The 26,547-nt window shown below is 34.1% G+C and overlaps 1 protein-coding gene across 3 annotated transcripts in view; it reads right to left on the reverse strand.

Moving 5' to 3' along the window:
• Positions 1-8,763: 8,763 nt before the first annotated feature.
• The window catches only part of ZDHHC2 (zinc finger DHHC-type palmitoyltransferase 2), an 88,900-nt gene continuing 71,116 nt past the window's right edge, over positions 8,764-26,547 (reverse strand). For all 3 annotated transcript variants that reach the window (XM_050801827.1, XM_050801826.1, XM_050801828.1), the window contains exons 8-13: positions 24,608-24,740; positions 19,132-19,258; positions 18,697-18,789; positions 13,863-13,975; positions 11,964-12,038; positions 8,764-8,961 (exon numbers count right to left, since the gene is read on the reverse strand). In XM_050801827.1, coding sequence (XP_050657784.1) covers positions 11,998-12,038; positions 13,863-13,975; positions 18,697-18,789; positions 19,132-19,258; positions 24,608-24,740 — 507 coding nt within the window. In that variant the 3' untranslated portion in view covers positions 8,764-8,961; positions 11,964-11,997. The remainder of the gene's footprint in view (positions 8,962-11,963; positions 12,039-13,862; positions 13,976-18,696; positions 18,790-19,131; positions 19,259-24,607; positions 24,741-26,547) is intronic.

The raw sequence follows: 26,547 nt of genomic DNA on the forward strand, positions 1-26,547 counted from the left end.
GATGTTGATGACTGGTGATTTTGTTTTGGAAATACTCATTTGGGGGATATTGTTCATTTTTATTTGGGCAACTCAACAGAATTCAGTAACTTCCTTCATTAACCCTAGATGATTATTAGTCCATTAATTGAAAAATCAGTCTGAGTTTTCTGCATTTCAAGTGTTGGCTTATTCTTGTTCTTTATGAGTACCTCAACTAGCTAAGTAAGGATTTCTATTTCTCCTTTCCAGGAATGCATTTATTCATAAGGATATACTTAAAAGGAAATACATCTGGTGTAACTGTGGCTCTTTAAAAAATCTAACACAATGTAGCAAGTTTCTGACTGGCTGCTTTTCATTTTGTCTTTGCTAAAAAGGAAGTGAAACTTCTTTTCGCTTGTGAGTTCAGTGTTAGTTTTTATTGAGAAAACTAACATTTATAGTTTACCTATTCTTTGAGAAATCGATGTGAAACCTTTTTAGTAGCCGCATCGTTGCTCAATCTCATAACTTGTATCAGTTCTGGCTCTGTCCCTAAAAAGTATAGATAATCCCTAACTTAACTCCTTTCAACTTAATGATTTTTCAACTTTACAGTGGGTGTATTGTAACCCCATCAAAAGTTTAGGAGCTCCTTAGGACCTATGATGGGGTTACAGTTTCTACTGAATGTGTATTGCTTTTGCACCATTGCAAAGTCAAAGTTTGTAAGTTGAACCATTGTAAATTGGGGGACTGTATGCTGTTGTCTGCATTAAATGAATGTTAGTATTTTTTCAGATGTAACCTCATTGTAGGTTGAGTACCTGTATAGTATTTTATAACTTCTGTAGAGGAACATTTTGACTTTTACTGGGTCTAAGCTTTAGTTTATTTTGTTCCAGACAGTCTGAATGTTTGTAGAGTCTAGGTTTTAGATGTAAGATATTTGGATAATTTTTTTAGTGTTCCTGAACCATTAATTACAGACTCATACAGTCTGTTAAGTCTACTAGAGCAAGGGTTGTCAAACTATGGCCCGCAGCCAGAATCAGCTTGCTGCCTGTTTTTGTGTGGCCCATGAACTGAAAATGGCTTTTAGTTTTAAATGGTTGGGAAAAATATTCAAAAGATTATTTCCTGACATCAGACAATTACATGAAATTCAATTTTTAGTGTCTATAAGTTTTTATGGGAATGCAGCCACAATCATTTACATATTATCTATGGATACTTTTTTGCTATAATGGAAAAGTTGAGTAGCTGCTACAGAACCTGTTTAAGTCTGTCTTGTTTCACATTGCTGCTTGGCAAGCTACAGAATCATGGTGATGCAGATATAACCTGAAAGCATTTAGAATGCCCTGTGTATTGCTAGATTTGTTACTTTTTCTGCTACCAGTTCATGCCCTGTATCTCAGAACAAGAAAAGTACACTTTGATATGTTTTCAAGGCACACTAGAATATGGACTATTTTATTATATGGTGGTATGTTACATTTATAATGCAATGACACTGTAACTGGTAAAAGAAGATTGACAGTATCAGACTAACATCACAATATTCCCAACTCGTGGAAAACAAGAGTCAGAAGAATTAGAAAATTTAAATGAAACATCATAGAATTTCACAAAATAAAAATGAGCCTGCAACCAAAATGTTTACAAGTGGCCAATTTGTTAGCCAAGCAAAGAAAACCATTTACTAATGCTGAATTATATCATGCTTGAAGACTAACCAACCCAAAGAAATGTGTCCGGAGAAAATAAGATATCAGCCTTTTGATAACAGTCATTTGAAGAATGAGGATTTTGGACACAACATCAAATGATACCATTAATTCTTTGCCTCTTACTAGTCAGTACTGCCTAGCTTTATTTTATGAGAAACCATTGCTGGATTTGAAGTGACTGAAGAATTTATGGAACTACAAGTGGGAATATTTTCAAAAAAGTTGAGAAACAGTACGACCTGAAGTGGAATCTACTAAGATGTGATGCAACTGATGCTGGGAAAAAAATGCATGGAGCAGGAAAAAAGTTTATTTGGTCAAATTTATAAAGCTTGTGAAAATGTAAGTTGTTTAAAGCCTATAGCTCTTCACTTGATTATGCATCAGCAGGTAGTTTGCAGGAAATATTGGTGTTATTGAACTGGTCAACAGTGAACTTCATTTGCTCTTGTGGACCTAACCATCTTCAGTTCCATAAATTTTTTGTGAGAAACAGAAACTGAATATCCTGATTTGATTTGCCACACAGGCATTCAGTGGCTTAGCAGTGCTAAAGATTTATTTTTATTTTTTGGGTTCTTGGCTGACATTGAAATTTTTCTGAGTGAGAAGAACCATCCTCAAACACTGTTTTTTAACACTGAGTAGCTTTGGAAATTAGCTTTTGCCACAGACTTGAAAATGTTTCTTAATGGATTTGACCTGAAATTACAAGGTAAAACAATATAATATGGTAAATTCATTTCAATAAAAACTAAAATTTAAATAACAAGATTGTCAAGCTGCTTTATATACTTTGTGCTATCAGAAGTCAAAACAGTGCTCTATTGCCAAATCCATTTTTAGTGGATATATTTTCCTGTAGCAGTTTTTTGGACCTTGATGCAGTGCAAAGAAAATTTTTAAATTTTAAAAGCATTTAATTGCATTTGAAGACTTTCCTCTTAATCTTCTGTTGGAAATTAATCATCTTGAATGAATGACATGCTAAAGGGCAAATACCAAAAAGATGAATCCTACAAATGCCTTACAAGTGATGAATATGCTTAAGTAAAATCACATGCTCATGGGTGGATGTGTCAGTATTTAGTATCTCGACCTATTTGTGTGAAAAGACACTTCCAAAGATGAAATACATGAAATCTCATTACACATCGGCATTAACAGATTAACATTTTCAATTTATTCCAATGAGGGAATACCAACTTTTAGCCCAAGTTGAACAAAGTGTTACCTCCCCTCCCCTGCCAAAAAATCCCATTATTCCCATTAGTAGACCTCTATTACTAAAAAAAAAAAAAAAAAAAAAAAAAAACTGTACTCGATATTTTGAGTTTTCAATTTTTAGAATAAAAATTTTGTAAAAGTTTCCTTGTTTGAGTACCTTAGTAATGTCCTTCATGTTATCTCATGCTTGCAAAGCCTCTAATATTTGCTACCTGGCCTTTTTAAAAAAAAAAAAATTAAAAAAAAAGGCCTGTCCACCTCTCTACTAGAAGAAACTCAAGGGTCTGTATCTGTCCTATTTGCTGTTTCATCCACATTGCCAAATGCAGTGGCTCCTCTGGGTAGACAACCTGAGGTGGAATCAAATTATGAATGCATGTTATCTCATGTCTATAAAATAAATGTGTCAGAATTTATAAATAAAGGGATAGGAAACATACTGATTATTGTGTGTCAGTGCTTTGTAGTGAAGGCCAGTTCACACATGCCATTTGCTACGTTGGTGTAATTTATATGAGAGCTTCATTTATAACAATGTTACCTGTCATTTATTTTTCTGTTAAGACATTATAGAAATGTAGGACTGTACACATCCAAGTCCTGCAGAATTTTCATTTCAGGTTTTAAAAGTTAAAAAAAAAGTCACCATAGAGTGAAAATTCCAAAAAACAAGATTCATTTACATTATCACTAGATAACTTCCATTTGTTCTAACTTGTATTATATGATTTTCTATAGCATTAGTCAATTTAACATTTAGTATAAAAGCAATTGAGCAATTTCTCTTTAGAAGTCCATTTCATTGCTTTGTAGTCATAGTCTGTAGGTGAATGAACAAGCTACCCTTCTCCAAAATTACTCTTCATTTTCTTTTTAAAGATAAACTGGTCAATACTCTCCTTCCTGGTATGGAGGAATTTTTTGTACATGAGAAGCATTCATGAATATAATCTGCCCTCTTGCTTTATTGTCAAAGGAGGGGAAATTCACTGCTTTCACACTCTTCTTTTTTGGCTCTTTCTCCCAAAAGATAAGAATCTTTGTTTGGTACCATACCAAGAAATTGGAGTTCCTTTAGCTTCAGACAATATCATCATGGCCCCCAAATTGTTAGGAAATACAAGTTTGCAAGACTCCAAGGGGACTTAATATTTTATATCTTACTAGTCATGTCATAGGTTTTAAGTGTTTTTGACGGGGAACTGTTTCACTCATGCCATATACCTGTTTTGTTTTTCTAAAAAACTAATACTGTAAGTTGTTAGCAGGTATCTTGTATCACTGCAAAACCCATGTATAACAACAACTTGTTCTTGAGCTATATGTGTGTACATAGGCTTTCCTTCCATTCATTGTAGCCATTCTGGGTCTGTCCTCTACTTCTTGCCTAAGTATATGTTTTTAAAATAACTTTAGCACATTTGCATGCTACTCCAAGATTACTTTATAATTAAGGTCGCTTTTTAAAGTACTCAGCTTTCACACAGTAAGTGTTTGATTAGTTCATTTAAGATGTTTTTAATAGTACACTTTAGGGAGCCATACATACTGACAGAAAAAAGACACGAAATCTGAACTGACAAAATAGCCTTGCTCTCATAACTGAGTAAAATACAACAGGAGAACTGACACATTCTGTATTATCTTTAAATTCAGCATCAACAGAATTTTGTGTTTGAAGTAATTACTTGAAGTATATTATGCTTTTTTTTTTTTTTTTCAATTAAGCACCTTTATCCATCAAACAGAAGCTATTAAGTATTAATAATTTCAGGTAGGATTCAGCTCCTGGTACTGTTAAACCTTACCTGGAAGATGCAACATAAATCATAGGTTGTTTTCATAAACCATAAAGTAGTAGTATTTTTCCTGAGCAATAGGGAACTAGCCATAAACCAGGGCTTAAAATAACTTACAACAAGTTTCCCTTTGGTTTAATTGGTACTCAAACCACTCAGAAGATTAGTCTTAACAGACATTTTCCCCCAAATGTAAACAATACAGAAATACTGAATGCTGGCTATGAACAAGAACATCAAAACGATCTATTTTTGAACATTTTTCACCAGTTTGTTTTTTGCCGTCACTTTCCTGCAACAAGAAAGGTCTGCAAATGATTAAGTGTCTTCTATTGGCATTGCCCAGATTATTGTATTTGAACTTTTTGCTGGTATAGGAACAATTCTCACAGGGTGTTGGTGATTGAGCTATTAGATACCTGGACTGCATCATCGTAGTTGTTTGCTCACATTTCAAGGGGACTATTTGAGGAAGGAAAAAGAAATGGGTGCCCTGTTTCAGAGTCTCCTGCAACACTGAACATTATTCTGGGAGATACTTCATGTTCATAGTTCTTGATTCACAGGAGTTTCTTTGAAACAAGCCTACTTGATTTCATCCTTTTGGTGATGTCCACTGTTTACAACCCAGGGCACTACCATAATAAAAAAAATAAATCTTATGGAAAAGAGAAAAGGAAAATGCATGGTTTGCAACATTATAAAGTATAATACAATTTCCTGTGTTCTGTAACACAATAAGATCCTTTGATAATAAATTCCAGAGGAAATCTGGTGGGGAACAGATTGCTCAGTTGTAAAATCTAGGTTAATGTTGGCTTCTACTTAATGCTTTTCATGGCGTTACAAGATCAAATTGCTAAAACTCACAATAAAAAGTAGAATTCTAGCAATTTTTACCAAGACAAAGTGAGAAAATCCTAGTGGTATCTTTGTAAAACAGTAACAAATACTTCAGGTGTGTAACATAGTCTCCTTCCACATATAAGAGGAAATCGGTGCTGAACTGGCTAAGTATGTGGAAAAGAAGTATAAAACATTTGGGATTAAGCCAGGTGGTCGTCTGCTTAGGAAGAACACGTTTCTGCAGAAAGATATTAAACGTGTTATTTGTGAAAAATCCACTTGTTGAAATGTCACTTTGGTCAAAATATTTGCAGATAAGAATCTGTAATCTGACTGTGTGGGTGGGATGGTTGTGCTGGAGTATACCTTCATCATGATTTACAATGTAAACTGCTTTGCATTTACCATTTTCTGAGGTTTGTATCTATGTTTGATCAAAGGTATCAGAACCATCACTTTTACAAACAAGTATCTGACAATATAAGTATATACTAAAGGATACAGTTCAGAATCAGCCAAGCAAGTTTACATGTATTTCAAAATAGGGAAAATCTGCTAGTTTATAACACAATGGAGTAACACGTTTTTCATGTTTTCTTGAAGCATGAATCACGATTACGTGCCTAATTTTTTATAAATATGATTTATATCTTTGATTTCCCTAGTTTTTTTTGTCAACGTATGCCATATTTCCAATAGTTGTCTATTGATTACAGTGTACTTGAGTTTTACAGTCTAATTGTCCTCAGAATCACTGAACTACTACGAAGTAAACACCTTATCTTCTCACTACCCCTCCCCCAAAGACCTATGTTATGACCACACTGAAGACATGAATTTTGCCATTAGTAGCTCTAATAAACTATTAGGAAAATGTATGCTTAAAATAATTTATATTGTCAGTGCAAAGGCAATTTCTTATAGACAGGTAATGAAGGTGATCAACCACTTTATTAGGGTATATTAGGAGTGAATTCATGGATATGAACTTCCTTGAATGCATCATGATTGTATTCAGATGCAACAGTTAATATATCTTTGAAATAACAATCCTCTTCCTTACATAATAGCAAATAACTAATGTATATGAAGCATTGGTACATTATTTTTAATGCAAAATTTCTTAAATCTTGATTCCTATATAGTAAAATCTATAAAAAGAAAAATAAAAATTACCAGTTTAATGGACAATAAGGACAGTTGAAGTATGTGTCTTCAAGTTCGAGTTAAGCCATTAAATTTTTTAAAGCAAATACTTAAAGGTAAATTTTATATAAATATGTACAAAATGTAGATCTATTTATTTAGCACTTTGTTCTCTCAGATAAATTTATATTGCATATCTAATAAGATATGCAAGTATCTCCAAAAATTATAACTCCTATAATTCAAAACAAAACAAAACAACCCTTTAAAGGTTATTCACTGTATGAAAACAGAAAGGGAACAATTACAACAATGAAATTGTTTTAACTTTTTCAAATCTGATTCTAATGTGCATTGACATATATTTAATTGTAGAAAAGACTGGGGGAAAGGGGCGTAACAGTACTCTAGCAGAGTAAAGGATAAAAATCCCTCTTTTTCCCCCTAGCTTCCAGTTTGACAAGAGGGAATACTTAATCGAATCCTGTCCACCAAAACAGCTAATAGTACTGTGCTTTGAAAAAAAAACCTGACTTCATATAATTCTTAATACATCCTGTGCTGCTGTTGGTTTTAAGACTTCTAGCAGTAGCTATAGGTTCCAGTCTGGCACTTCAGGTATTTTTTTAAATGACCAAAACGTGCTCTAAAATGAAAGTTAAAATGTTATCATATTTTCTGAGATTTCTTGAAGCAGATTGTCAGATGAAACTCGTTAGCTTAAAACAAATCTGTAAAAGACTGCAGATTTTTCTACTGTTCGAAGAATTGCACTCTGACTATAAAATGGACTTGGCTGACATTGTTTCCTCCATAAGCACAATTAATATAAAACTATACTTTTAGGAAGGATAAGTAATTGCAAATGATCCTTTATTCCATTATCCTCTGGCCTTCTAGTTTATTTTGTGTTGAATGTTTGGTTTAACAAAGATTTTGAAAAGTTTATCACCATTTTCTCTTGGATTAAATACCAATTACTTAGTTGGTCCAGTTTTAAAAGGTAATCTGCTTTAAATTCTCAAAATCAGTACCAAAAAAACATACAGAGTATTATTCTAATTGTTAACATTTACATAAATTATACTGGACTCAAGAAAACTTTTTAAAAATAGTGCATACAAGGCACAAGAGCTTATTATATTGACTGAAGCTGAACATTCTGGCATCAACAAACACACCATTTTAGTTTATCTCAAACTAAATTTCCAAACAGCATCCATTTTAGTTCATGTTGAACTAACTTTCCAAAAGTTGTATGATTTTTATTTGATGATTTGCATAATTTAATCTTAATAGGTGTTTAAGGAAAAATATAGTTTACCTGTCATAATTTTGATGAGATGAGAAACAAATAATACAGATATAACTGGAGGGTAAATCTATTGACCTATTAGGAATTCTTAAGAGAAATTCAATATTTTTACTATATTCAACAGGAGAAATAATCTAAAAAGAGATTTTTAAAAAGCCAAACTGACAAAAGAATGTCATAAAACAATCTTCATAATTGCTATTGTAAATTTCCCAATTTAAGAAGATTAGAAGAGATGAAAATATATTTCTGATGTAATAGAAATGTACTGTATTCTGACAAAAGTATTCCAGCCAACTGCTTTAAGAGGGAGCTCAAGCTTCAATGTCCACACATTTTCCAGCAGAAAACAAGGGCTGGATTTAACTGAGGCAAAAATGGCTGAAGATCTTCAACTGCAGGCCACCTGGACTCTGTAATGAATTTTCATAATTATCACAGTTCACTCAGTCTGAGGCTGGATTCACACCAGAGGAACAAAAAGAAGTATGCTTTGCCACTTCCACCTTCTTAAAGGTAAGTTTTATGAATAACGCTTATCATTATAATGTGACTTGAAATCTCGGAAATCTTAATATCTTAATAGTCTCCATTTTCAGATTCAGAAGATCAGATCATTAATGGACTTTCTATGTCATAAACTGTGCTACCCATGTATTTGGGTAAAAACTGGTCCTTGAATTTATTCCAAGTTTTTCGGAGAAGATGTTTTCCCTGTTGATTAATAAACCAGAACTACTTTTAATATTTAATAGGAATTTGCATTAGTTGTAACAATGTGTGTATTGGGTCCAAAACATGTTATATTTTAAGCAATGGCTTGGAGATAACTGATCAATTCATATTCTGCATTTCCAGCCAAAGGGATATAGGCATAACTGACCAGTGGCACCTTCCTGTGGGAAGCCTCTTCCATCATCTGCAGCATTGATACCTTGAAATGAAACAGAAAACATGAAACTACTGTGTTAACCATAAACATGCAAAATGAACCAACTCATTTCATAATCTGTTTCAATAGCATCCCTCATTCAAAACTGTTGACCATGCTAGCAGGCTCAGTAGATGTGTTCTTGAATACACACCTCTACATCAATACTGCTCAAACTTTAATATGCATATACAAGAGAGGATCCTATTAAAATGCAAAAAAAAAAAAAAAAAAAAAAATGCAGACTCTGATTCAGTAGGTCTAGGGTAAGGCCTAAGATTCTGCATTTCTATCAGTCTTCCAGGGCATGACAATGTTGCTGGTTTGGGGCTACAATGTGAGTGGCAGGGTTCTATGTTGTTAGCTCTGCATTCATCTGAGGCTGAATGGAGTTGAGGAGTGGCAACTGAGTCGGGAAGGACATCTAGCGAAATGATTTTGAAATTTCATGTGCATAGAAGCACAACTTTTTGTTTTGTTGTTTTTCGAGACGGGGCCTCACTCTGTCCCCCCGGCTGGAGTGCAGTGATGTGATTTTGATCTCAGCTTACTGCAAATTCCGCCTCCCTGGCTCAAGCCATCCTCTCATCCTCCCACCTCAGCCTCTGGAGTGGCTGGGACCACAGGCACATGCCACCACACCCAGCTAATTTTTTTTCTTTTTGTATTTTTGGTAGAGATGGGATTTCACCATGTTGCTCAGGCTGGTCTTGAACTCCTTAGCTCAAGCAATCTGCTTGCCTTGGCCTCCCAAAGTGCTGAAATTACAAGTGTGAGCCACCATGCCCAGCCAGCATTTTTTTATTTATACCATATGATAGGAAAGGTTGGTAAGCTAAATTTAATTTACTTTTCAGTACTAACTATGGGTTTAGGCACATTATAACCATCTGGAAACTGCTGAACAAACAAATATTTTATAAAAAGGTGGTATCATTTACTAATGTAGTTCAAAAATAGGAGAGAAAATATGAAGTTTTTTTGTTTGTTTGTTTTTTGTTTGTTTGTTTTTTAAGAGTCTTGCTCTGTCACCCAGGCTCCCAGGCTGGAGTGCAATGGCGTGATCTCGGCTCACTGCAGCCTCCGCCTGCCGGGTTCAGTTGATTCTCCTGCCTCAGCCTCCTGAGTAGCGGGGATTACAGGCATGCCACACCACACCCGGCTAATTTTTGTATTTTTAGTAGAGATAGGGTTTCACCATGTTGGTCAGGCTGGTCTTGAGCTCCTGACCTTGTGATCCACCCGTCTCAGCTTCCCAAAGTGCTGGGATTACTAGGCATGAGCCACCGTGCCCAGCCAATATGAAGATATTTAATATAAGTTAGGCATATCAATATCAGACTATTATTTGATATAAATACAATTTGAATGAATTGCAAATCTGAGATGCAACGCAGGAAAAAAATTATTTTTAAAACTCCAGTGTCTATTAGCTACTTTAGGGAAAATTAAGAAAACAAAACATGTTACTGCAACTGGTTATATCAATAGAATAGAAACATTACATCAGAAAATCAGGGGTGCATTTTTAGATCTATAGCACTGATTCATGCTGCCATTTTGTGATTATGACTGCTAATGTCATATTTGAATTAATAAAATCAAGTTTCTGTCAGATTTTTAATTTCAATGTTTTTATTTTGTCACTTATCCGTCAAATGTTGAGAACCTACTATGTGTCTGGCATTGTGCAAGGTGTTGGAGATAAACACAATGCTGGTATTATGTCAAAATACTGGGAACTCTCGATGGCTTTTATATATTACCATGTAACTATGTAAAACGCTTAACACACAGAAAAATTCCTAATAGCACTGACCTTAAAAACAACAGTTATTGTAACTGATGTCTTCAAAATATTGAAAAAAATCCTGTGAAATTCTGTTTTACAGAACTATGTTCTGTTTAATATGTTATTTGTGGTATTGGCTAGTGACTCATATTTGCTATAGTTCCATTCTAAAATTATTTTCAGAAATATAATAATGTGTCTTTGCCATTTAATCAAATTCAGATTAAATTTACTATTTTAGCAGTTATGGTCAGTCTGACTTATTGTAGCATCAGATATTCAGAGCTGATCCTGGTCTTCCCAAAATCAGATACTAGTCAGCTGGCAAATTGCCAGATCAGCATTTTGCTATTACAATACATGACTAATTTATCAAAACCAGAGCAAATAAAAACAGATATCCATGAACTTTGATGCAAATCATTTTGTTTTACAAATGAATCTCTTGCTTTTCATAGACTTTAGGATTCTACATTGCAGTTTTGTAAATAGAGAGTTATCTTGCTACCTTTAATATTCAGCTCTGTAAATTGTTTATTATATAGTTGTTTGTTCCAAAGGGGTTCCTTACTATAGCTTTTTATTGACTGCAGGCTTACAAACAGATCATATGTTAAAGAAACTGATTTGGAACTGCTGGGTTTTTTTAAAAAAAAATAAGGTTTAAAGAAAATGATTTGGAACACCTATCATTTTAAGGTTAACATATGCTATAAGGCCCTACTGTGACCCAGAAATGGGAATGACAGTGTGCTAATGAGTACTTTAATGAGATATAATTATATTGCACTTAGACTCAGTGAGAGTTTCCTAATGGATGGTCAAGGATATGACCACTGTATATATTCTGAAAAATGAAGAAAAATTAAAAATAATTACGCTAATTTCTAATTTCACTTTATAAGTGACAAGATAATTTTTACGTATAGTTCAGGATTTTAGGATTGATCCCTGCCACTTAATGCATTACTATAAAATGACTTTTGTTCATCAACTTATTTCTATAATTCATCAAGTTAACCTAAATACCAGCTAATACTGAAGCTAGGTCTGTGCTCAGAAGCCTCAGCATGGCTAATGCAATCTCACAAGTCAGGTAAAAGATCTTCTATATAAGTCACTCATAAATTAATAAAAATGTTTATGGAAACTATTTACCCTAAGAAAATTAGAAGACTGTTAAAAATACAAAATAAAGGGAAAATTATCGTACTTTTGTAAAGTATGAATTTATCTTGCTTGAAGAGTTAAGTCTCATTCTCCATGGTTAACGCAGGATTGCTCATACCTTAATGAAAGAACATAAGTTAGCATTTTTGGTTGCTTTTGAACAAATAAGCAAAAACTTGTTATTCATCTAAGAATTATGAATCCCTTGGTAGACTTCCAAAGGTGCCTTGTACACAATAAGGGTATATATAAGATGGTTATACAGAAACACACACACCCCTTACACAGTGTCAGTTACAACCACTATCTCTTTCTACCACACACACAAAACACTAAAAACAAATATACATCTGAGGAGGTAGAGGAACATAATAATGAAAGATATATTGACCCACACTGCTCACATCAGGTTACATCGACATTTCCAAATTCTTCCTCTACCAACCTCATTCTAGTCAAACCAATCTTTGAGCGCTTTCTCACCTCATTTTTCTTGTTTCTTTTCCTTCCTATACACCATCTTTTAAACTTTAAGTAGTTCTTCATTTCACCCATCCAACTAACAAAAAAATTAATCAAACATGCCGAAGAATTATAACAGCATGTGAAAATTAAGAAACCACTGCTACGTTAATACAAATTATATAAGATGAAACGTGAATCCCTTCTGGATGAAGAGGAGTTGCTTTTTTTCCACTTCTCAACAATTGACCCCCAACTATTTCTCACCTCTCTGCCTCTAAGGAAACTGATGGATTCAAAGAACAAATTGGTGTCATCAAAGTTTGTTTAGGCAATGCCTAGTCCTTGCCATAGATTAGAAAGTGAAATGGCATATTTGAAGGTCGAGAGAGTGACCAAATTATGAATAGTCAAATCATGGGACTCTCTGGGAGGAAAATATATTTGTTAAAAATAAGGCTATTTAAAGAAAGCTTGTATTTTAGGAGAAGACGACTGATAATATATGAAATGAATAGAATATTTACTTGGGATCATCCATTTGTTTTTCACTACCACTAAATCCCAAAGGTTTCTTCAAACTCTCATGTTGTCTGACTTTGGTTCACTACATTTTAAAACATTGACCGGTTTATTTGAAAAGACTAGAAATGAAGGAGAAAAGGTTAGTAGTCAGTCTGAATATTTTCTGGCTAATAACACCTTAATCATAGATGTATGGCTTTAACTCCTTTATGTGGACACCACACATACGTACACACATATGCATGTATGATCACCCTATTTTGTCTACTCCTTACCAACACTGAGAAATAGGTAGTCTTTGGAAAAGAAGGAAGCTAAGTCTAAAAGATGTTGGGTAACGTAACAAATATCACACACTACTGGGAGCCTAAATTAGGATTTTTAAATCAGGTCTGACTTTGAAGCCTTGCTTGTTCCTTGCTAATAAACTACACTGACTGAAGAAAACAAAAGATTAAAATCAACAACAGTAACAAGAGGAATGTGAGTGAGATATGAAGAAATCTCAGGCAGCTGAAGTTATGGTAATTACGCAATAACTTTACTCAGACATTTTGAAATTGGACAGAAATCTTAGAGTAAAAGAACTGAATAATTTAAGGTCCTTTTCAGTAGATATTTTTCTAGTATCTGATTTGATTGTAGTTTTTTTCACTTTTATACTTTATATTTTGAATTTACTTCTATCATTTTACTTGAGGAATGTGATAAAGATTTGGTTCTTTAAACAGAAAAAAGGCAATGCAGATCCATCTTTCACAAAATGATTTTCTGCTGCTAACAGGTATTAACGACCTCATGAATAGTTCTCTGAAAATAATTCTGAATTTAGAATGGGAATCTGACTCCAAATTAAGAAAAAGTCTGTGGGTAATATAATGGATTTTTTTAAAAACCATGTTTACCTTCTAAAAATAAAATATATCAAAAGATAGCCAAACAAGCACACCCTTACCTGCTTTGCATTTTCCTGGGTTTGTGCTGCTCTCCGTCCAAGACTGAGAATCAGTAAGAAGGTGGCTCTGGGACTCTCTCAATGGCTTTGCAGGAAACTGATGGTTTTCGGAACTGAATAATAATTGAATAATCATCAAAATAATCATAAGCTAATTTTTGATAGTAAAGTTGATTGTTTCTCAATGTATGGAACCAAAACCACTTGCAGTGCAAGATGATTGCAGGAGGTACACAAAATAATGTGGGGAATACAAGAAGAAGACATTAAATAGCACTGACTAGTGGTGAGAAAAGTGTTCTCTCTTCAGTCTCTTTTCCTTCTTCTGCTTACGGTAAGATGACAATCTCTAACAGTGGCAAATCTCCAGAGAATAGTCCTCAGCCCCAGGCTTTAGCAGGTAGTTAGAACTTAATAATAGTATTTTATTATCAATTTTATGTATGTATTTATGTTTGAGGCAGATTCTCACTCTGTTCCCCAGGCTGGAGTGCAGAGGTACAGTCATAGCCTCAACCTCCTTGGCTCAATCAATCCTCCCCTATCAGCCTCCTGAGTAGCTGGGACCACACCACCACCCTCAGCTAATTATTTTGTTTTGTTTTTTGTAGAGTGGTCTCCCTATGTTGTCCAGTCTGATCACAAACGCCTGGTCTCAAGTGATCTTCCTGCCTTAGCCTCCCAAAGTGCAAGGATTACATGCATGGGCCACCACGCCTGCCCTATTTTTAAAGTTATATTCTATTTATAGATAAGCTATGCCAGTTTCTCATTTATGAGAGTGGTATAAACTTTGGTTTAAAAATAAGCATAAGTGCCAATTTAAATACAGAAAACTATTAATTTTGTAAGTGATATGTGGATATGGAAGAAAATATGAATGTCATGGTAGGAAGACAAAGTTGAAGAAAAACTGGCCTACAGCTTCTAAAGTGGCCTAAATGGTCTTGAACACGATTTTCTCTATCTTCTTCTGTAAAACTGAAACAAAAAATTTGAGCAAACTATCTTGTAGGAATATAAAACACATCTGAAATTATCAGGTCTTACAAACCCAATGTTCAGTCTGGGGAGTGAGGAGTCTTGTAAGAAGTATTTTCTTTAAAATTTAGGTGGAAATGCCATACATCAACATATTGGATGGCATGAAAAAATATACATAAAAATATTTCACTTAGGAAACATTATTGGCATAGAAACTATTAGTGATGTTTTAGAATGTTCTGAAATAGTAATTGTATAGTATTCAAAAGAAAAAGCTACTTAAAATTCTTTCAAGAATAATTTCACATATTTGAGTTCAACTATATATAGTAACTATTATGTTTTTAAAGGATATATGGGTATGCTTTTTCTTCTTAATTACCTCATATCTAAAATTTTAGAATATTTCAATTTTGTGTAGCTTTAACAACTCCTTATTAAAATTTTGGAGGTAAATCTTAAAAAATAGAAAACAGCCTATCTCCATACAGGTTTAAATATATTATACAAAATATCTTACTCTTTAATTATTACTCTTCAAGAAAGGGACCATATAACAGGTACAGAAGACTAACTAGATCCTGGTTTAGGGACTCTGAAGATTCATTACTGCTAACAGGACTCTAGCAAAGGGCAAGAATCCATTCATTCAACAATATTTATTGAGTACCTGTCACTTTAACAAACAAAATCACTGTTCCATGGAAATTTCACTGTTACTGAGGAAGAAAAATAAATTTTGTGTGTGTGTGTGTATATATCTATATATACACATATATACATATACACAAATGAAATAAGTCAGGTGATAATAAGAGCTATAACAACTGAAAAAATCAGGCTGGCCACAGTGGCTCACGCCTGTAATCCCAGCACTTTGGGAGGCTGAGGCAGGTGGATCACTTGAGGTCAGGAAGTTTGAGACCAGCCTGGCCAACATGGTGAAACCCCATCTCTACTAAAAATACAAAAGTTAGCCGGGCATTGTGGTATACATGTAATTCCAGCTACTGGGGAGGCTGAGGCAATAGAATTGCTTGAACCTGGGAGACAGAGGTTACAGTGAGCCGAGATTGCATCACTGCACTCCAGACGGGGTGACAGAGTGAGACTCTGTCTCAAAAAAAAGAAAGAAAAAAAAAATTAGTGTAACAGGAAGTGGCAGAGAAAGTTACTATTTTACAAAGGGTTATCAAAGACTGCCTCTATTCTGAAGTTACGCCTGAACAGAATATAAATGAAGAGAAGACACAGCTCACTCAGATCTGGAGGAAGAATGGCAAGGAAAGGGAATTAGCAAGGACAAGGCACTATATAAGGAACATGCTTGGTCCATGTGAGAAACAGCAAGATCTGTGTGTCTGAGGATTGTGAGTGAAAGGAAAGTAAAAAACAATGACATCCAGAAGGCGAAGGGGAGAGGATTGCTTGAGCCCAGGAGTTTGAGGCTGCAGTGAGCTATGATCACAGAACTGCACTCCGGCCTGGGCAACAGGCTGTTAATAGAGACAGGAAGACTCTGTCTCCATTAAAAAAAAAAAAGAATGACTGTTTGGGGTCAGATCAGACAGTCTTGTTAAGTGATGGACGGACATTCATTAGCTTTTATTCTGAGTAACATGGGAAACTAACAGAGCTTTCAGTAGAAGAGTGACACAATCTGACATATTCTGAAGGGAAAATAGATTGGAGTGGGGCAAAAATGTTAGACCAGTTAGAAAACTACTGAAGTAATCCATGGGAGCAGGGATGACGGCTAGGACCAGGAAAGACGCCTTGTAGGTCGTTAGAAAGTATTCAGATTATAGATATACTTTAAAGAGACATCTGATAGGATTTGCAAATGCAGTAAATACAAAGTAATTGAAAGAGAGGAATCCAGGATGACCCCACAGTTTCTAGCATGAACACATGGGAAAATGGAGGTCACTAATACTGATATATGGAAGCATGGAGGAGATTCCGGTTTAGGGTGGTGATGAGGGTACACATGGCTGGGAATCAAATTCAAAGTTCTGCTCTGAACCTGTTTATTTGGAGATGATTTTTAGGTGTCCAAGTGCATATGTCAAGTAGACAGCAAGATATTCAACTCTGGAGTACAGAAGAGAACAGAACTTGCCACAAACATTTTATATGGGCTAAACATGGGAGATAGTACAATCCTACAGAAGAAAGAGACTTTAGCTGTCTAAATCTGACCTCAACATTCAAAGGAAACAGAGCCCTCAAAAGATTACTTCTTCAAGATCACCTAGTTGGGTAACAGTGTCAGAACTAAGATTTCTCCCAAATCTCATGGTGCCCTTAGTGGAAGGAGAAATATTATCTCTAAAACCAAAATAATTTCTTAAATTATTTAAAAAACACAAAGGGCAAAAAAGTATTATAAACTACTACTGAATTTTGTAAAAGCTTGAAACATATTCTGAATAATTTATTAAAACTAGATTTTTCTGCACTGAGGTATATGAAAAACTATAAACATTTAGCTCTGTGGGATTTTCAAGCCCAAATGCACAAGGCATGATCTAGTAAAAAACTCTGATGCCCTTGAATGTCCCTGTGAAATACATACACCGGGCACCTTCACTAACTGGTAGGGTCTGGCTGTACATAGCTCACTCTAGGGATGGGGTGACAAATACCTTTCATCTCTTTTGACAATTTAAAAGGATTTTAAATATAAATTCCTTTTAAATTTAATTCCCAATTTCAAAGGGCAGAGGCAGGAGGATCACTTGATCCTGGGCGGTCATGCTACAGTGAGCCATGATCACTCCACCGCTCTCCAGCCTCGGTGACAAGTGAGACCCTGTCTCAAAACTAAAACTAAAACAAACCAACAAACAACAACAACAAGTACTTTAGAATGGCTACCAGGAACACCGCCTTGAGGTTTATGGGGTCACTCCAGGCTCCCTAGGAAAAGGTACTGTGATCAATAAGAAATGTTCAATATGGAGTGTTGGTGTGGATTACTGTGTATGTGGCACTGAAGCAACTAAAAAAAGCTCTAACATTTAATGAAGAATTATATTATGGTTATGCTTTTGCTACTGGCTTTCATTTAAAAATTAGAGGAATGGTTATACTCAAATCTGTCACAAAGATATAAAAATTGGTGTTTCAAACCATTGGAAATTCATACATAGCATTTTAAAAGTTTAAGTAATTTTTCCTTTTGCCAGTTAGTAGCACATTCAGAATCAAATGTAAGGTCTTTCCGAGGCCAACCTCAAATTCTTGATAGTCTGGAATCAAAACAAACTTAAAGCTGGAGCAAAATCCTCCAGACAATGAATTTCCAAGACTCTGGCTCCTCTCTCCACAGAAATGGCTCAGATAATCTTTAGAGGTCTCTCAAGGGCACTAAGCCCATAATATACATTAAAATGGAATTGTCAAGAAGGTGTGTGGGGATCCATTTGATCTCCAAAAGCCTCAAGTTTCTTTACCAGTTACCACAGAGAGGAAAGACAGGGCGGGTCAGGGGCAATTTTACCCTGTCTGCCTAACTGAGCAGTGGGTAGCTAACTTTGACTTACATTTTTTTTTCTTTTAAGCACTACATTTATAAAATAAGATTTCAGTCAACCAAAATGTATAGAGAATTAACACCTTTTTACTCACACTTAGATTAATAATACCATTTTACAAGTATAATTGAAGCTTCTAATGTATCCCTCCTCAATCATACTTTCTTTTTTCCCTCATTTCAAGTGGAAACCATTGCAGGAAATTCTCTTATGGTCTTAATTTTTTTTTCAAAGGAACATGTAACCAAAAGACACAATATGGTAAAATACATTATTTGAAAGTAAAATGAAAAAAAAATATATGAGATTACTTTTTAGCTGTGGAACTCAGCCCTGCAGGAGTAGATGGTTGTTCAGGATCCTGGTTAACAAGGCAAGTTGGAAAGGAGCAGCCATCACCTAGACTAGAATTAAAACAAAAATTTAGAACTGAACCATACGAAAGACAACAGAGTGAAACCCTGCCAAAATGCTGATGTCTGAGAGTAGAACATGCTATACTATAGGCAAAAAAAAAAAAAAAAAAAAAATTGTGTATTAGACATTGAGTTCAACATAGTGTTTAGGAAGATGATGAATTAACTGACTTCTACGTGATATTACAGTGAATCACAGAACAATACTTTTAAAAAATAAGAGTTCCTACACAGAATTGCAAGTCTATGGAACTAGAGGCTTTTCCTGAAACTATCTTTTGCTATATTATTTTCATTAGTTAGAGCCTGAAAATTTTCACAAAAGAGTACCTTGAAAAAATGGGTAGCAACCAGTACTTCTTCTCATCACCAAAAACTTGTCGCATGTTTTTACTGAAACCCAAGCTGAATCCATTCTTATCTGTTCCATGTCGAAATACTGGACTTCTGAATGCCTCTAAAAAAGATGGTAAAGGAATCACATGAGTAAAGAACGTATTTACTAGTAATCCTGAATATTTAGCAATAACTGAAGTAAATGAAGAAACTGCAAATCAATGGCTAGCTGACTGTGAGTGCTTATGTGCCTATCAACACCCCTGAAATACAGGGTGTCCATTCTGTTTTAAAATATCATAAGATGTATCTATTTTAATTGTAAAATATGCCTTTTTATTATAACAGTACATATGCATTGTAGAAAATCAGAAAATACAAACTAGCAAATAAATTAAAACTGCATCTTCTGAATCTTTTGAACGATAGATAAATGGATGGATCCACAGATATAGATATACAAATCTACAGGTGTATTTTTTAAGAAAACCAAAAATGAGACAATGTTTTACATACATTCCACTTGTTTTTCAGTAAATCCATTTTTTTTTTTTTGAGTCAGGGTTTCACTCTGTTGCCCAGAGTGGAGTACAGTGGTATGATCATAGCTCACTGTAGCCTCGAATGCCCAGGCTCAAGTAATTCTTCTGCCTCACCCTTCCAAGTAGCTGGAGTAACAGGTGCCATGCCACCATGTCTGGCTAAGCATTTTACAATTTCGTTGAAACTGGTTCTCATCTAATACAATTTTTCCAGCTGACTATAAAATGTACTTTTGAACTAGTCTGTCCAAACCACGATCCAGTCCAGAACCATGTATTGCATCTGGTGATGCTCATTCTGCATATGAAAGCTGGTTCAAAGAGGCTCTGGGACTTGCCTAAGGTCACACAACAAACACACACAGAGTGAGACTTGAATACAGGTCATCAACATTCCTTCAAAAATACTACATTTTCTTCTTGAATCATGCTGAAATGCAAAATCTAACATTTTATTTTTGGAATATGAACATGGAGGTATAATGATTTTTCTCCATTATGTTAAAAAGGAAAATCTAACCAGCAGAATTAGGCACTATGAAAAAATGTGGTCATTTGCAAGATCCTTAGCATTCTTCATCCCAGGATATACAGTTTTTTCTAAAACATTTCATAGGACCATATTATCCAGGGGAAGTCCTTTCAGTGCTACAAGTTAAATCTAGAAGTTTCCAGAAGTTAAAAACCTCTAGAAACAATAAATTTACTTTTGACGAATTATAATTTAACTGCCTAACACATAATTTGAAATAAAATTCCTGGGCTTAGAAATTACTTTATTTTATCAGTAGTTTCACCCTAATAGTATTTGGTGTAATGATTTAATTTCAGAATTCTGTAATGTTTCATTTCAGAATACTGAAAATGAACACTAATTGACTACGCACTGTAATTAATCCTCATTGCATATTATAATAACCGAAGCTCACAGCTTGGAGTGTCCTTTATGATCATAAGCATTTGTGGTCCTGGTTGCATTCTCAAACTCCTAACTTTGGCCTAGAAACTCTACATAGCTTAGTCCTTGATTGCCTCTCAAATCTCATTAATGTATTTCTCAATCTTTAGCGTTCTATGCTTCAGCCACATGGAGTGTTTCTCAAATATTCCTAGTTTTTTTTCTCTTTTCCTGTAGGGTCTTTTATTTTCAATTGAGGTGAAATTCACAGAGTGTAAAATTAGACTTTTTAAAGTGTTCAACAGAATGTAATATATTCACAATTTTGTGCACTTCCCACCTATATCAAATTTCTAAATATTTTCATCACTCCAAAAGAAACTCCATATCCATTAAGCTGTCACTCCCTACTCCCCTATTTCCTTATTCCCTAGTAATCACTAATGTGATTTTCCTCTACAGATCTACCTATTCTGGATATTTCATAAAAAAGGGAATCATAATATGTAATCTTTTGTGATGGACTTCTTTCACTTAGCATGTTTTCAAGGTTCATCCATGTGTATCAGGACTTCATTCCTTTTTATGGTTAATATTCCATTGTATAGATATGCCACATTTCCTCCATCCTTGGATGGGCATTTAGGTTGTTTCAACCTTTTGATTATTGTGGGTAGTGCTGCTATGAACAATGGTATACAAGTATCTCTTTCAGTCCCTGTTTTCAATTCTCTTGGGTATATACCTAGGAGTGGAGCTGCTGGTTCATATGGTAATTCTATGTTTAACTTTTAAAAGAATTGCCAAACTGTTTTTCACAGTGGTGGCACCATTTTATATTCCCACAAAGTAGGAAGGTTTCAATTTCTCTACATCCTCACCAAGACTTTTTAAAAAAAAATTGTAGCCATCCTAGTGAGTGTAAAGTGGTACCCCAATGTGATTTTGATTTGCATTTTCCTAATGACTAATGATGTTGAGCATATTTTTCTGTGCTGGGATTTCTCAAACAACAAATAAATGATGGAGTGAGATGTGAACGAGGTCATCAACATTCCTTTCATAATACTACATATTCTTCTTGCATAATGCTGAAATGAAAAACCTAAAATTTTATTTTCCCCATTTGTATATTTTCTTTGGAGGAATGTTTGTTTAAATGTCTATTCAAATTTTTTGCCAATATTTTAACAGAGGTGTTTGTATCTTTTTGTTGTTGAGTTACAAGATTTCTTTGCATATTCTGGATAGTAGGGCCCTTATCAGATAATGAATTGGAAATACTATTCTCCTTCTGCAGTTTGTTTTTTTACTTTCTTGTGTTTTTTAATGCATGTAAGTTTTTAATTTTGATAGTGTAAGTTTCCTATTTTTTCTTTGTTGCTCATGCTTTTGATGTTATATCTAAGAATTCACTGTCATATTCAAAGTCCTGAAGATTTATCCCTCTATTTTCTTCTAAGAGTTTACAGTTTTAGCTCTTTCATTTAGGTCATTGATCCATTTTGACTTAATTTTTTGTATGATGTGAGGTAGGGATACAAGTTTATTTTTTGCCATGTGGATACTGAGTTGTCCTTGTGCAACTCAAATATATTATTCTTTCTTCACTGGATGGTTTTGGCACCCCTGTCGAAAATCAATTTGCTAAAGATGTATGGCTTTATTTCTGGACTCTCAATTCTATTTTATTTGTCTATATGTCCATCCTTATGCCAACACCACACTGTTTGGATTACTGTATGTTTTATAGTAAGTTTTGAAATCAAGAATGTGAGTCTTCCAGGTTTGTTCTTTTTTTGGTGAATACTGTTTTGACTATGTGGGGCTTCTTGCCATTCCACATGAATTTGAGAATTGGCCTTTCCATTGATGCAAAAAAAAAAGCCATTAAAATTGCAATGAATCTGTAAATCACTTTGGGTGGGTAATACTGCCATCTTAACAATATAAGGTCTTCCAAGTCCATGAACATGGGATGTCTTCTTTAATTTGTTTCAGCAATGTTTTGTAGTTTTCAGTGTGCTAGTAGTGTTATATGCACCTCCTTGGTAAATTTATTCCTATTTTATTTGTTTAGATGCCTTTTCAAATGGAATTTTCTAGATTTCCTTTTTGGGTGGTTTATTGCTAGTGCACAGCAATATAACTGATTTTTTTCATACTGATCTTAAATCAAGCAAATTTCATATTTTGCTTATTAGCTAAGCATTTTAATTGTGAATTCCTTAAGGTTTTCTATACATAAGATCATGTTATCTGTAAATTAAAATAGTTTTACTTATTTCTTTTCAATGCCTTTGTTTCTTTTCCTTGACTAATTACTCTGGCTAGAACTTATGTACAATGTGGAACAGAAGTAGTGAAGAGGAGCATCCTTGTTTTGTTTCTGATCTTAGAAACAAGGCTTTCAGTTTTACACTGTTGTGTATGATGTTAGGTGTAGATTTCTCACAAATGCCCTTTATCTCCTCATCAGGTTGAAGGAGTTCCTTATTTTTCCTAGTCTAAGTACAATTTTTCTTAATCTTGAAAGGATGTTGGATTTTGTCAAGTACTTTTTCTGCATTAATTTTTTCCATACTGATCTTAAATCACGCAAATTTCATATTTTGCTTATTAGCTAATCATTTTTGTGAATTCCTTAAGATTTTCCATTTTTATTTCCTTCATTCTATTAATGTGGTATATTACCACTGATTGATTTTCATATATTAAACCCTACTTGCATTCCTGGGATAAATCCCTCTTGATCATGGTTGTGTAAGCCTTTTAATATGTTGTTGGATTTGGTATGCTAATATTTTGTTAACAATCGTTTCATCTATATTCATATTGGTCTATAGTTTTCTTGTGATGTTTGTGTCTCTGGTTTTGGTATCAGGGCAATGTTGGCCTCATAGAATGAGTCAGAGAGTGTCCCCTTCTCTTCTAATTTTTAGCAGAGTTTGAGAAGAAGTTAATTCTTCATTAAGTGTTTGGCAGAACTCATCAGTTAAGCCATTTTGTTCTGGGCTTTTCTCTTTGTTGTGAGTTTTTTTGATTACTGATTCAATCACTTTACTTCTTACAGGTCTGCTCTGATTTTCTACTTCTTCTTGAGTCAATTTGGTAGTCTGTGTGTTTCTGGAAATGTGTCCACTTTATCTAGGTTGCCTAATTTTTTGACAGACAATAGTTCACGGTATTTTCTTGGCCTTTTTATTTCCATAAAGTCAGTAGTAATGTCCTCACCTCCATTTCTGATTTCTGTGATGAGTCTTCTCTTTTTCTCTTGCTAGCCAAGGGATGTCATATTTGTTGACTTTTTAAAAAAGAACCAACTATTGATTTTATTGTTTTTCTATTTTTTAATACTCTATTTCTATTATCTCCTGTCTTTATTATTTCCTTCCTTCTGCTGACTTTGGTTTTACTTTGCTCTTCTTCTAGTTCCTTAAGGTATAAAGTTATTAATAGAGGTATTTCATTTTTAAATATAGTTATTTACAGCTATACATTTCCCTGTAAGCACTGCTTTTGCTGCCTCCGATATCTGTATGGCTTTTAAACATACATGTTCTGGCTTTTTCTATAGCTGACTTCTTAGGTTAAGTACTTTTTGTTGTGATAAGCTCTCCCCTGACCACTCATTCTACATAGGCTTCCTTCCACCATCCCCATCCTTTTATTCATACCTCAGCATCCTTTTATTTTCTTCAAAGCATTTGCATTTTGTAATCACTTTTATGTTTGGCTATTAATTTTTGTGCCCCTCACTAGACTGTTTTGCCCCTGCTCACCACTGTGTGTGTGTGCGTGCGTGTGTGTGTGTGCGTATATATATATGCATATATACATATAAGAGACAATCAATATATGGAATGAACAAACCTATATGTGTCTAAGTGATATATCAAAAAAATAATGAGGAAAATAAGAATGATTTTTACCACTTCAGGGCAGGTTGGCATTTAATCACATAGCAACTGTCAATGAATGTTGGTATATGTACTTAAAGTTCTGTCAACTACAATAATTGGATACTCACCTAATGTAGATTTATTTTTGCTGACTAGCCAACAATGATAGCCAAACAGAGAAGACAAGCTGACAGAAAACATAGCTGCAGCAAAGAATAAAAACATAATATGGAACTTGGCTTGAGTATCAGGTAGGCCATTCTACAAAGAAAGGAAGAAAATAAAATGTTTTGTCAAAGGGATATGTATTCCCCTACTTTTATAAGTAAATTAGTAAGATTTTTTCTTAAAATTTTTCTTAAATTTAATATGAAAAAATATGTGGCTTTATTGTTAAAAGTTTAGGAAAAATATGTATACATTTTGTCAGACTAAATGTTTACCAGAATATGTATATGAAAATGATATTAAAATTTGGAATATTAACTTTTTTTCATAACCAAATCATAGAAAATTTATGGTAGTATATGTATAAACTGTAAAAGTAAGAAGCAAGATAAATGGAACTAAAAAATGTAGTTTTAAATTTATTAACAGAGTATGTTTTGTTAACATACTACAGAATCACAAATGTTTAAAAAGTTTCATTATAATGCCAGAAAATGAAGGCTAACTGGCACAACTTGGTTACTATCCTTATTGATGTTTTACGTTACTACAAACAACAGCATCACCTAAATGAATACATGTAACAACACATTCACAATAATGCTTCAAGCTATCTTAAATAATAGGACCACAGAAAAGATCAACACCAGTGCATAACACCTGTCTAAAATAAATCTTAATATCCATGGGCTGAAACAGTCCATCTCAAAGAAAACCAGTTAGACTCTCCTTGTTTATAAATCCAAAGAGACCTGGAATGGCTCTAGAATGGAGGGGATGGGGCTATGGACACATAGTGAAGCACCATGGCTGCCAGGAGGTGGCTTTTCCTCACGTTTCAATACCCTGGAGTACCTGACCGATTGACACAGGTCACAAGACCTCACTGACAGTTTTCAACAGCAGCAGTTTTTTTTTTTTTTTTTTTTTTTTTTTTTTTGACAAACAGTGAAAATTCTGATCATTCCTTTTCAAATGTATTTGTGGTTTGAAACTAAAGTCATCCGCAGGAAGGAGAAGCAGTGAGGTAATGTTCTCCCAGACATTCAGTAGGGATCATTTTTCAAGCTGGACACTGAAAGACTCCTTGAACACTAGCAGCAGGCCTCTTCACTCATGTCTTTCTATGCTTAGCAACAGAACTGGCACATAGGAGGCATTCCATAACTCTTTGGTATTTAATTTGGTTCAGATCTCATATAAGTAATCTAGCAATTTAGAAATTCTTACCATAATAGAGTTAATTTAATGAAAATAATAAATCAATCCTGGCAGCAGATAAATTGATTTTTTACTGTCATTTGGTGTTCACAAGGAGGACCTCTGGATATCCTAAATCCTCAATGTTAATTTCTTTTTGCCTACATTTAAAATATATAGTGTATAAAGCCTAATCAAGAAATACTGAATAAAAACTCAGGACATTATAGGCATAATAGTTTAAAAAATAATCTTCTTAAACATAAAGAAAATACTTCTATTTTTAAATCCTGAAAAAATCTTATATAGTCATCAATTCTCGTTATTCGCAGTACTTTTGTTTTATAAAGTTTCCACAAACATTGAATTTGTGAATACTGAAAAACTGCTCCTAGGGAAAATACAAGGTTAAGTTTCTGTGAACTTCTGGTCACAACATCTTTGACAATTGATCAATGCGTAACCTTGTTTTATGTGTGTTTCTGCTTAAATGAACCTTATTTAATATATACTATTGATTTGTTAATATAGAACTCATAGCTAACAGCACTATAACTCATGCCTGAATTAAGCTTATCTAATACATGTATTTTCTCCATAAGACACATCAGTTTTCTTTTGCTTAGAAACATTAGACCACACTTCAGCACTACACTTGAAGACCTTTTTTTGACAGCAAAATCACCAACAAAAAGCACAA

This window comes from Macaca thibetana, chromosome 8 (genome assembly GCF_024542745.1).
Source record: "Macaca thibetana thibetana isolate TM-01 chromosome 8, ASM2454274v1, whole genome shotgun sequence".
In the NCBI taxonomy this organism is placed as follows: domain Eukaryota; kingdom Metazoa; phylum Chordata; class Mammalia; order Primates; family Cercopithecidae; genus Macaca; species Macaca thibetana.